The sequence below is a fragment of the Myotis nattereri genome (genome assembly GCF_964212035.1).
Source record: "Myotis nattereri genome assembly, chromosome: 2".
Taxonomy (NCBI): domain Eukaryota; kingdom Metazoa; phylum Chordata; class Mammalia; order Chiroptera; family Vespertilionidae; genus Myotis; species Myotis nattereri.
This window is the reverse complement of record NC_138076.1, coordinates 27,877,920-27,890,393: the sequence shown is the minus strand read 5'-3', so window position 1 is coordinate 27,890,393 and position 12,474 is coordinate 27,877,920. Positions and strand designations below refer to the sequence as shown.

At 39.9% G+C, this 12,474-nt stretch overlaps 1 protein-coding gene across 6 annotated transcripts in view; it reads right to left on the bottom strand.

Annotated features, from left to right (window-relative positions):
* PSD3 (pleckstrin and Sec7 domain containing 3) overlaps positions 1 to 12,474 on the bottom strand; it is a 274,398-nt gene that overhangs the window by 178,855 nt on the left and 83,069 nt on the right. For 5 of the 6 annotated variants that reach the window (XM_081085033.1, XM_081085038.1, XM_081085037.1 and 2 more), the window contains one exon: positions 954 to 1,043. In XM_081085033.1, the coding sequence (XP_080941159.1) occupies positions 954 to 1,043 (90 nt within the window). Of the gene's footprint in view, positions 1 to 953; positions 1,044 to 10,805; positions 11,023 to 12,474 lie in introns of those variants that run through there. The other variant, XM_081085039.1, reaches the window with a different exon arrangement.

Sequence of the window (12,474 nt, the reverse complement as noted above, 5' to 3'; positions counted from 1 at the left end):
TACTTTCCTTCCTGGGTCTTTTTCATAATGTAATTTTTTAAAACGCTGCAATTAAAGTCAGAAAGACTAACAATCTCACTGTACTATATTTTTATAGTACATAAAACATAATGAAGGACTTATATTTTAACTGGTCCACTTCCATATTACACGATTCAAATGTGTCACCCTTCTTAGCAAATTCATTCAAAGAAACTGATTTCAAAAGAAATCTACATGTGTACAAAGTTTTTAAAAAGGTTATAAACAAAGAGAACTCTGTAAAAATCACATTTTCAACATACATATCTTATCCTGAACTTCTAAAATAGTCACATTCATGATCAATCACTGTGTTGTATTTGATCAAATGCACATCTCATTTATGCTTCTGTAAAATATTATGATTTTCAAATTGTCTCCTTGAATATAGCCTGGTGACACGGGAAAACACTCTGACTGCTACCAATGATAAAACCGAGTGTAAACAATTCAGGCATTCTACAATTACTCAGACTTAATTTAATCTATTTCCAAAGACAACCTGAGTGCCTGTGGGACTAGGGGCTGAATACAGTCTGAACTGCTTCCAATACAGTCTGCACCTGCATTTAGTTTCTGTAGTGAACATATCTTTGTGACTGCTCTCAAATTCTGACAGTCTGCTTATAAATATATCAAAAACTGCCCACCAATTATTTATATCACCAATTACTCCAAATCTAGTTGTTATGTCTGTATTATTGATTACAATCAGTAAGTATAATGTGGACTTTTAGGAGCTATTAATTGAAGGGTACTTTGCATCAAGGACAAGACCCGGTGGAAACATCAACAGTAAAACCAAAAGCAAAAAAACAAACAAAAAACAAAAATGCTTATATGATCCTTAGCCTGTCTATTTTGGAGAGAAATATATGCATAAGAAAATATAAACCTAAGAATAGTTTAAAAACCAGTATCTCAATGCTTACTTTCAGTAGATCCTTGGAGAAATCACCACCCTCATTGACCCCTTGGAGGTTTGCAATGAACTCTTGGCAGGTCATCTTCTTTCCAATATTCTGGAATAGAGGCAAATAATACAATATAATGACATCTATGGAACTGAGATTCTTAAAAATGTGATTAAGCAATGCAAGATTGATTTGTTGTTTCAAAGCATGAAAATACACATATACCCCAATATATATGTATATATGTATCCATACACACAATACAAAATTATATGCTTAAGAAAAGCAGATGGTTTTTATGCTTTTAACACTGTCATTAAAATAGCAAAATTATGCCAAACCTTTATTTTAACCTAAGGAAAATATACATGCTACATTTATATAAATATGATATAATGTTGATTTTAATGAAAAACATGGGTAAAAATTACATTTCTGAGCTGAACTCTGATAGTTATTTATTTGCCTTTTTATTTGTATTTCCTACATATTGTCAAGAACTGTGAAGGAGCTGAGATTTTAGTCTACTTTCAAGCTAACAAGTTAGCCTGTCACAATCTCATGAATACTGGCAGAAATTAAGACTCCTGGGTGAGAGGCACACGAATTTATTACAATAGGAGTAGCCAGAATATCAGCATATTCTTGCTCCAGAGCAATGTGAGCAGGGCTGCTGACACCTGCACATGTAGTGCGCTGAGATATAGGAAAGGATCCCTGAGCTTTGGGAACCTGAATCTTTGTAATGGGCAGTAAGTTTCTCCCTTTGCTCTGAAGGGAGAAACCAGCTCTTATCTTCCAAAACTATAAGCAAACCTATCCAGTGGTTCTGGAGTCACTCTATCTTCCACAGCTGTTCACTATCGAAATAATCTTGAAAAACAGACCAGAACAAAGGCAACCAAAGCTTCTGTTCACAAAATAAAAAGCAAGACCCCCAAGTAGAACTGTCTCCAAACACATTTCCAAGCTGATTTAAGGATACTTTTTTTTTTAATAAATCACATTAATAAACAAAATGTAATTAGAAAATCTAAATCACAAAAGAGAAAAGACACAAGTTGGCTGACTGAGAAAACTAATAAAAATGCTACATATGACAGAGAGTCACCTCCTATGCCAGCTCTAATCAGCTGGTAAAAGCTGCTAATTGTGGAGGATTTGGAGGTTCTATCTGGACACCAAGAGAAACCTATCTTGAGTGCAGGAGAGGAATGTAGAATAAAAATGAGCCGCACAGGCATGGTCTTTCTGCCGAAATGTGGTCTAACTGAACCAGAGTATACCAACATAGCATCCCTGCACACAACATGCATACAAATAAAATGCATGCTCTGCAAGGTTATTTTATTCATAAAAGACTAAGAGTAAGGTAGAAGACTAGTCTTCAAGCTGGGGCAGCACATTCCTTAAGTTAAAAGATTTAAAAGGGATGCAAAGTCATGACTGTTTTAAAGAGAGTATGTATACAAAACCTTAACTTCAAAAGCACAGATCTACCTGAGAACAGATATACCTGTGTGTTTTAAAAGCAGTCACTTGCCACTTCCCCTTTCACAATTGCCCTTCTATACTAATAAAAGGGTACTATACTAATTAGGGTGAATGTCTTTGGACTTCCATCCAGACAAAGCCACAGCAGCTGTGAGGCCCGGGGCTCAGGCAGCCATGGGCTCAGGTAGCCACAGCAAGGTGATGGGGGTGGCACCTTCCCCTGATCAACCCAGTCCCTTCCCACAGAGGCCAGACTGTGGCTTAGGAGCGGGCCTAAGCTGCCAGTAGGAGATCCCCTGAGAGCTCCTGAACTGTGAGAGGGGGCAAGCCAGACTGAGGGACATCCCCCCCCTCCCCCCCGCCAAGTGCATGAATTTTCGTGCATCGGGCCTCTAGTCTAATTTATAAAACAAAATAATTTGTCCATACCATGCTATCTAATTAATTACAGTGAAAGTGCTAAAATACTTTAGTTTAAAACCTTGCCTCTTCCATCAGCAAAAAGGGCAGAGTCAGGTTTCACATGAAAGATGGATGAATGTCTGAACAATGACAACTGGCTTTGCCAATTAACTTATTTGGTAGACATTTCCCATAATTTGGTTAAATCCTCAGTTCTAAATTCTGATGAAAATTCATTCACAGCACAGAAAGGAATTTTAATGAAAACTACTGTTTCAAAATATTATACTGAAAAAGACTGTTTCACAAATTATATTAAAAAAGACAATCTCAATTTTCCAATCCTTATCAGGTGTATTAGATCACACAAGGTGCTTCATGGTAGATATTCTAGGTCACTTACATTTGCACATGAATTTCAGGGTTGGCGTATCAATTTTGGGGGGGGTGGGGAGAAAGGCCAGCTGGGATTCTGTTAGTGAATGTGTTGAATCTTAACATTATTTTGAAGAGCGTGCACTTAAGTGTTCCAATCCATGACCATGGGGTAACTTTTCACTTGTATCTTTCAACAATGTTCTGTAGTTTTCAATGTCAATGTCTTGACCTAATTTTGTTAAGCTTATTCTTAAGTATTTCTGATGCTATTGTAAATGAAATTAATTTCATTTTCATATTGTTCATTGCTAGTACAAATTTTGTATATTTAATTCTACAACCTTGATGAATTTGCTTTTTAGGTTCTACTAGTGTTTTTCTTTCCTTTTGTAAGTTCCTTTTTCTATCTATAAAATCAGGTCTTCTGCAAACAGATCATTTTACTTATTCCTTTCTAATCTTGATACTTTTTCTTTTTCTGGTCTAATGACACTGGCTAAAATCTTCAATAATTATATCAAAGTGGTCAAGAACAGACATTCTCATCTTGTTCCTAATCTGGATAACAGTTTTCTGTTTTTCACCATCAAGTATGTTAGTTTACCTATGAGTTTTTCATACATGCTCATTTTCAGATTAAGGAAATGCCCTTTTATTCCTGGCTTATTATGTTTTCTTTTTAAATCACAAAATGGTGCTGAATTTTGGCAAATCTTTATCTGTGTTTACTGAGATGATCAGGTAGCTTTTCCCTTTAATTCCAATAATCTATAATAATAGAAGCATATTATGCTAATTAGACCGGACGTCCTGCCAGACGACTTTCCGGACAAAGCCGCAGCGGCGGGGGCCAAGGCAGAGGCGGCTGCTGTGGTAGAGGCAGCTGCTGTGGCAGCAGGGGCCAAGCCCCTTGCATGAATTTCATGCATCGGGCCTCTAGTATGGCATACGAGTGGCCCGGTGCATGAATTCATGCACATTGAAAGGAAAATAATTAGAAGAAATATTTTAATATTGTTATTCGCCCTTTCTTCCTCAGCGCCTGGGAGCCAAGCAGCGGCCCCGTCCCCCACTGGTCGCCATCTGCAGTGCGACCAGCGGGGACGATTGGGCTCCCACTCACACCTGCCTTGGCCTGGTGCAGCCCGCTCCCCTGCTCCATCATCTCACTGCCATCTTGCTCTTGTCAGGGCCCATCAGGGCTGGCAGCACCTTCACTGCCACCCACTGCCAGCACTGCGTCGCCGACGCCCGCCATGTTCCGAGCCACCCCATGGTGGTCAGTGCACGTCACAGCAAGTGGTCGAACTCCCGGTCGAGGGGACAATTTGCGCATTAGGCTTTTATTATATAGAATTAGATTAATTTTTATTTGTTGATCTTGTATTCCTTAATTAATCTCAAATGGTTATAATGTATAATCGTTTACATATGTTGCTGTAGTAGGAAGGCATTTTTTAAAAAAAGGATTTTGTGTCTATATCACAAGGGATATTCGTAAGGGATGTTATTTTTGTGACAGCTTTGTCTGGTTTTATCAAGGTAATATTGTCCTCACAGAATGCTTTGGAAAGTGTTCTCTCCCACCTTTTTTCCTGAATATTTTGAGAAGCATTTATATTAAAATTTCTTTAAATGTTTGAGAGAATTCACAAGTGAAGTCTTCTGATCTTGTGAAGGGTTGGTATCTTTTCAATTAAGACTTGTTTTGTGTCCTATCTTGAAGGATATTCCATTTGGACCTGGAAAGAATACATATCCTGCTGTCACTGGGTGAGTGTGCTACAGATATCTCTGTCAAATCTAGTTGCTTTATAGTGTTACTAGAGGCCCGGTGCACGAAATTCGTGCACTCAGGGGTGGGGGTCCCTTAGCCCGGCCTGCGCCCTCTCGCAGTCTGGGAGCCTTCAGGGGATGTCCAACTGCCACATTAGGCCCACTCCCCAGAACAGGCTAAAGCCAGCAGTCGGACATCCTTAGTGCTGCCATGGAGGCGGAAGAAGTTCCCGCCACCGCCACTGCACTCACCAGCCGTGAGGCCGGCTTCTGGATGAACGACACTCCCCCTGTGGGAGTGCACTGACCAACAGGGGCAGCTCCTGCATTGAGTGTCTTGCCCCCTGGTGGTTAGTGTACATCATAGCAACCAGTCGTCCTCCTTCAGTCTATTTGCATATTAGCCTTTTATTATATAGGATCCAAATCTTCTGTTTCTTTGTTGGTATTCTGGTAGTTATTCTAAGCATAATTGAAAGTGGGGTATTGAAGTCTGAAACCATTATTGCGGAATTATCTATTTCTCCCTTCAATTCACAAAAGCTCCAAACTGCCAATTCTAGTGGACACTAGGCTCTGGTTTGCATAGTTACTGTGATTGTGAGGCTATTGGTTTTCAAGATCAGTGTGGAGCTAAAGAGGGAAAAGGTAGCTGGAACCGGTTTGGCTCAGTGGATAGAGCATCGGCCTGCGGACTGAAGGGTCCCAGGTTCGATTTCGGTCAAGGGCATGTACCTGGGTTGCGGGCACATCCCCAGTGGGAGATGTGCAGGAGGCAGCTGATCGATGTTTCTCTCTCATTGATGTTTCTAACTATCTCTCTCCCTTCCTCTCTGTAAAAAATCAATAAAAAAATATATTTAAAAAAAAAAAGAGGGAAAAGGTAACAGAGCAAGTGAAAACAACACAAAACTTGGAGTTCTTAAGGAAGTTGTTTGGGTTGTTTTTCCCCTTAAAGAAACACTCTTTAGATTGTTGTAAGCCTTTAGTTAATTTCTAGATAATGTTGATTTTTTTGGCCATATTTTTGGCCAGAGTTTTCATTCTGGCCAAAATGCTTTTTCAGGTAAGGTGAGACTAAAACTTTCATCATTTAATTATGAAGAACTGTTATTTTTTTGACATTTAAAAAAATGGTAAAATCCCCAAAGTTATTTTGATTTATAAAATCATACTTTGTAATGTTACCACAATAAGCTCAAATTAAAAAACTGAAAATATATATAATGAAATAAGAAAATTAGCCCCTTGTTTTCAAAATGTATGTCTCATTATTGTCCTTATCTAACTGGATTGACTATAATAAGTTCCATCTGTTTTTCCCCTGATATTAAAGAGATTTAATTTAAAAAATAAAAATAATAAATTCAGATTTATTTTAGTTGCAATTTACAGACAGTCCTCGGGTTACGTCAGACTCTATCGTTTCATGGTTATGTCGCCATCTCCCATTTATTTATAAAAAAGAAAAGTTCCATCATTTTGACGTATGTACATAGGTGCTTCATGTTTTTTATTATTTATTTACCACAAGTAAAGGTCAGGAATTGTTATCTTTCTTTTAAAAATTTTTTACTGTTTCACTTCATGACTGCTATATGCGTGCTCCATGTGAGTGACATAGGTGCTTACGTAGGTGGGTTTGGACTTACGGCGAAAATCGCATTATGCCGCGCCATAGGAACGGATCTCTGACATAACCCAAGGACCTATTTGGCATTGCCTTTTATATACTTTCATAGTCACCACACCATTATCTACATTAGCATAAATTCAACTCACTTGGATTTGAAACGGCAATAGCAATTGGGGTGGGATGGGGTGGTGGTGGTGGGTGGGTGAATATGTAAATCCAGTCCAACAAACAACAGTCCTCACAGTAAGGAAGCACCAGTGCAATCACCCAATGCATGTGTCCCAACTTGTCTGACCTTTGCAGGGAATAACGATCACCAAAATGCGTGACTTTCTGTGGGTCAGAGATCCAAACAGTTTCTGGAATACTTTCCTAACTGAGGCTATTTACACCTGCCATTTATTCCCCTCCTCTGACTCACTGGTAATTTTTCTAGGCAAGGTTCAAAGGCAAGAGCTAAGGGTCAGCTTAGTCCATTTTGTGTCTTACTGACATATATGTTTCATTGCTACCTAAATTTTATACCATTTTTATCATAAAGTAAAAGATGAAGTCTTTGTCACTAAGCAACACTCCTTATGATAGCTGGATTTTTTTCTGCTGGTTAAACCAAATTTTATCAGTTATTATGGAATGCTATTATTCAAACAAACGCTGTCCACTGAACAAAGCTAACTCTAATCACTGACTTTGTATTTCAATGACTCATAGGTATCACAGAGAAGCTCACAGAGTCATGGTTCTATTCATTCTCTTCCTAAACAGATTCATAACTTTGGCAAAAAGTAGGCCTGCTCTGAAATAAATGCTGGCCAGCTGCCTGCCAAGGCAGTGCTTTCATAGTACTTTCTTATATTCTGAATTCCTTCCCATTAAAAGAATAAAGCATTGAGATTTGAAAAGGCCTTCTCATGCATTGAGCAGCACAGAAATCATCCCTTCAAATCAATGCAACCTTTCTAATCAAATTTCAGATGCTTAATGAAAATGAATCTCTGGATCCTTTCCTTTAAAATCAGGAGGCATTTTAAATTAAACCTAAAAAGATAATATATAAAATGAAAAGTCCACAAAAACAATTTTATTTGAAATCTTAAAATACTAGGTAGGCCCAAGTCTTGAATATTTAGCCAAGAAAGGTACCATCTTTAATGAGAGAAAATATTAACTAAAACGTAAAAAATCCCTAGACTGGGAGTTCACATGCCCAGACAAATTTAAGACTATTCTCCAAAATAACCATATGCCATTCACAAACATATGTTTAATACAAAAGAAAGAGTTTTCTCCATTTGTTTTCTTTAAACATACATTAAATGTCTTCTGGAGAGAAAGTCTTTGATGAATTTATCATTTCTGAAAAACTCAAGATGTTTTTAGCACGTTCCAATTTAGAATGTTAAATAATCGTCCTCAACCATACCCTACCATGTTTGAGGGAGAATAGAAGGTTTCATGGACTAAGGATAAGCATCTGAAAGAGACTAATTATATAGATTTCTATATCACCAGATAGGAAATCTTTTAGGTTTTATAGGCCATAAGGTTCCTGTTACAGCTACTCAACACTGTCATTTTAGTATGAAGATGTAAACAAACTGGTGTAACTGTGTTCCAACACAACTTTACTTGCTTGATTTTGCCTGTGGGTCCTCTTTACCAACCCCTGGTCTAAAAGAAAAAAACTAGAAGGAAGGGCATTGTTAACTGAGGACAACTTCATGAGCAAGTATGCAAGGGGACTAGGCATCCTGATGTATTCTGTGCCTTAATTTCAGATTTCTCCTTTGCTGAAGTTAAGGCATTGTTTCCCCACCCCAGCAGATACTCAGCTCCCAACTGCAGTGGTAACAATGAGAGCAAAGAGGGAAAGTTAAGAGTTTCATTCTTAACAGTGACCCAGAAAGCATACCAGCTACTGTCCAAACCTCAGCAGGTGTGACCAACTCTTTCTGTTGAGCATGCTTTCCCTGACGACTGAGGGAATGGAACCTTCTTACAGGCTCCAGCCAAGACTAATCTAACCCGAGTCCTAAGGGAGAGCTGCTAGGAGGCCCGCTGTCAGGCATCTGACCTAGAGGTTAAAGGATTAGGCAGAATGATCCCAAATTTCCCATTTTTAATAGCGTAAAATCCAGAAGCTTTATGGAAAAGTTGCCTTCGGAGACACTAAAAGCTCTCATGATCCATTGGTAAAATCTGGCTTCCTCAATCTCGGGCTATTAAAACCACAGCAGGCAAACTCTCCCACATGACAATTCCACCTCCTCCAACATGTTACACTAAATGGTAAAAAAGCATACCACTGATTTGGTAATTACTTATATTCTGAAGCTCTGCTAAAGCTCCTCTTTTTCCTTTGTTTTGCAGGCGTCTCTATCAAACAGGTTTAATTGTGTTATGCTGCCCTCAGGTGTCCATTGTTTTATATGCACAATTAGCAGGTAAAGCAGGATCCTTTGTAAATTTCCAAACTGGGAAGCTACAGCTGTGATATTCAAAGTGCCTTTCATAACCCCCAATCAGAACTAATGTGTTAAAAGTACAACTTTTAGGGATATCTGAAATATTCCTGGCTTTTTTTTTTCTACCACTTGTGTAATACATTGCTATTGAAAAGGAAATCGGAAGTGGTATCAAGAAAAATATGGCAGCCCTGGCTGGTGTGTCTCAGTTGATTGAGCATTGTCCCTTGCACCAAAAGGTAACCAGTTCGATTCCCAGTCAGGGCATACACTCAGGTTGAGGTTCAATCCCTGGTTGGGGATAAGTACAGGAGGTAACCCATTGATGTTTCTCCCTTACATGGATGTTTCTCTGTCTCTCCCCTTTCCTCTCTTTTGCTGAAATCAATTAAAACACTTAAAAAAATAACATGGCAATTGAAAATAATATTATGATACAGTCAAAATATGGTTCAGGCATCCAAGAGGTTGAACTTATTTTTACAATAATACTAAAAAAATTTTTTTTCACTTTTCTCTCACACAAGTTATAGTGTTTTCTAGAAAAACTTTAGTCACAACAGACTAAATGCAGAAACAGAAAATCTGTCTTCTAGTAAGCCAAATTTAAAAGAGATTTGCAAAACATTTTAAAGGGTATTTTCTTCATTAAATATTTTGTTCTTATAGTTATTGTTCACAAAAAAGTATGTTATTCACTTAATGGGTTTATTAATACAATCCTATATAATGAAAGGGTAATATGCAAATTGACCCTAACAGCTGAACAACCAGGAACAACTGGTCACTATGACATGCACTGACCACCAGGGGGCAGACACTCAATGCAGCAGCTGCCCCCTGGTAGTCAGTGCACTCCCACAGGGGGAGTTCTGCTTGGGCACAAGCCAGATTGACAGCTGTGAGCACAGCGGTGGCGGCGGAAGCCTCTCCCACCTTCTCGGCAGCGCTAAGGATGTCCAACTGCAGCTTAAGCCCAATCCTCCGGGGAGCAGGCCTAAGCTGGCAGGTGGACATCCCCCAAGGCCTCCCGGGCTGCCAGAGGGATGTCTGACTGTCAGTTCCCAGGCTGCAAGAGGGCACAGGCCGGGCTGAGGGATGACACCCCCCACCCCAGCCGGGTGCATGAATTTTCGTGCACCGGGCCTCTAGTTTTAAAATAATTTAATAAAAATGTTAAAATCTTATCCATTTTAGTTTCCGAAATGATAAATATTTTTTAAATTTTAAAAATATTTGAAAAGCTCTTTGGAGTCCTCATAAAATACTCAGAGTAGAAAGGAATGCTGACACCATAGAGCTGGAGAAGCATGGTAGTAGCAGATTCTATCGCTACTTCATAGAAAGTATCCTATACTAATAAAAGACAAATATGCAAATTGACCTACTTTTGCTATGCCTTAAGCCACGCCCACCATCCAATCAGAGTGACTATATGCAAATTAACCCAACCAAGATGGCGGCCGGCAGCCACGGAGCTGGAGCGAGCAGGAGGCTTGCTTGCTCCAGTGATGGAGGAAGCCCAGGTTCCCTGCCTGCCACGGCCCAGCTCTGAGCTCCACTGAAAGCAACAAAGTTTCAATTATAGAAAGTAAATAAACCCCAGATACCTGCTTTCAGCCAGCCGTGGCCACGGAGCTGGAGCGAGCAGGAGCCAGCTCTGAGCTCCACTGAAAGCAACAAAGTTTCAATTATAGAAGGTAAACAAACTCCAGATACCTGCTTTCAGCCAGCCGTGGCCACGGAGCTGGAGCGAGCAGGAGTGGGTTGCCCCTGGCGATGGAGGAAGCCAAACTTTCTGCAGGCCTCCGCTAAAGGCAACAAAGTTTCAATTATAGAAGGTAATAAACCACAGAATAAAAAGAAAAAAAGGAGAGGCTGGGAGCTTACATCACCAGGGTGATTGGCCAGCCTGAAAACGGCCCTCAGCCCCTCACCCAGACTGGCCAAGCACCCAAGTGGGGACTCCCTACCCTAAAGGGGGTGTGGCCAGCCTGAAAACAGCCATCAGCCCCTCACCCAGGCTGGCCAAACCTCCATGGGGTGAGGGTCCCCACTGGGGTGGACATCCTCCGAGGGGTCCCACACTGCAAGAGGGCATAGGCCAGGCTGAGGGACCCCCCCGAGTGCACAAATTTTTGTGCACTGGACCTCTAGTTTCCTATAAAACTTGAAGATAACAGAAAAGACACTGTCCTCATTACAAAGACTAACTAAAGTCTACTTTTAACTTGGTTGTCACAGGACAAGCATTAAATTAAGTAATAAGATTAGAGGCCAAAAGTTTCAATCACCTTCTTCATCCTCGCTTCTCCCATCCTCCCCAAAACATTTGAAGAAAAAAAAAAGGAAGAGCAAAACTGACTTAAAAGAGTTTCTCCTGCTTTCTTTAGCTTTCTACTAATTAGCTGTGCACATGTGAAAAACTTGTAATGGCCAGAGGAGAAGGGATGCAGTGACTGAATAATGTATAAACGAGATACTGTGAGGGCCTAATGAGCACCACTGACTCACTGATAAAAGCTATCCGTGTTGCAGTTTCCATTTTGCATGAACCTATTCTAAAAAAAAAAAAAGCAGAATTACTGAAAAAAAATAAACAGGTGAAGAAAGAAAAACGGAGCTACAGGGAGAACGAAGAGGAGAGAGAAAATGGAGAAAGGGAAGAATGAAGGAAGAGAAGAGGGAGAGAGGGAAGAGGAAAGGGAGGTACATAGAGAGGGAGAAATGGAGAAATGGAGGAAGAGAAAAAGGCTTTCATTTGGAGTCATAGAAGCCAAGAAAATCCAGCCAAACATGATGAAGTCTGACATGCTTAATAAGGATTCCTATAAAAATCTAGAGAGTTGCCAATTTGATAGTGAATTGTATTCTAAAGGTCATTTTTAAATTAAAAAATTTGAAACTACAACATTTTTCTATAGAAACATTTCAAACCTGATGATTAGAGTAAAACTGAACTCCATGTCTCACTAGAAACCCTGAGCAACTCTGAGATCTAGGCCTGGTGCTTCGGTGAACTTTCAGTATCACGAAGAAGCTAGTTTCAGGGGGTGGGAGCCTGGAGGAAGCCACTCTGGCCAGGGAGTTCCCAATCAGGTGAAAGGAAAGACTAAGTACCACTGAATTGGAAAGGAGGCAGCACTGGCTCAATGACAATTAAGTCCAAGGCTGGCATCTACAACAGGATAAAGCCCAGATAGAAAAGAAATGACAACTGGGGGGACAACTGGGGGGCATGAGGGTAGGGAGGGGACAACACATGTGTAATACTTTCAATAATAAAGAATTTTTTTAAAAAAAGAAAAAAATGAAGCCCAGGGATGGGATGGCTTTACTGGCAGAGGGTGTGGAGGGATCCACAGAGAAGACAGCTCTGCAGGAGGAA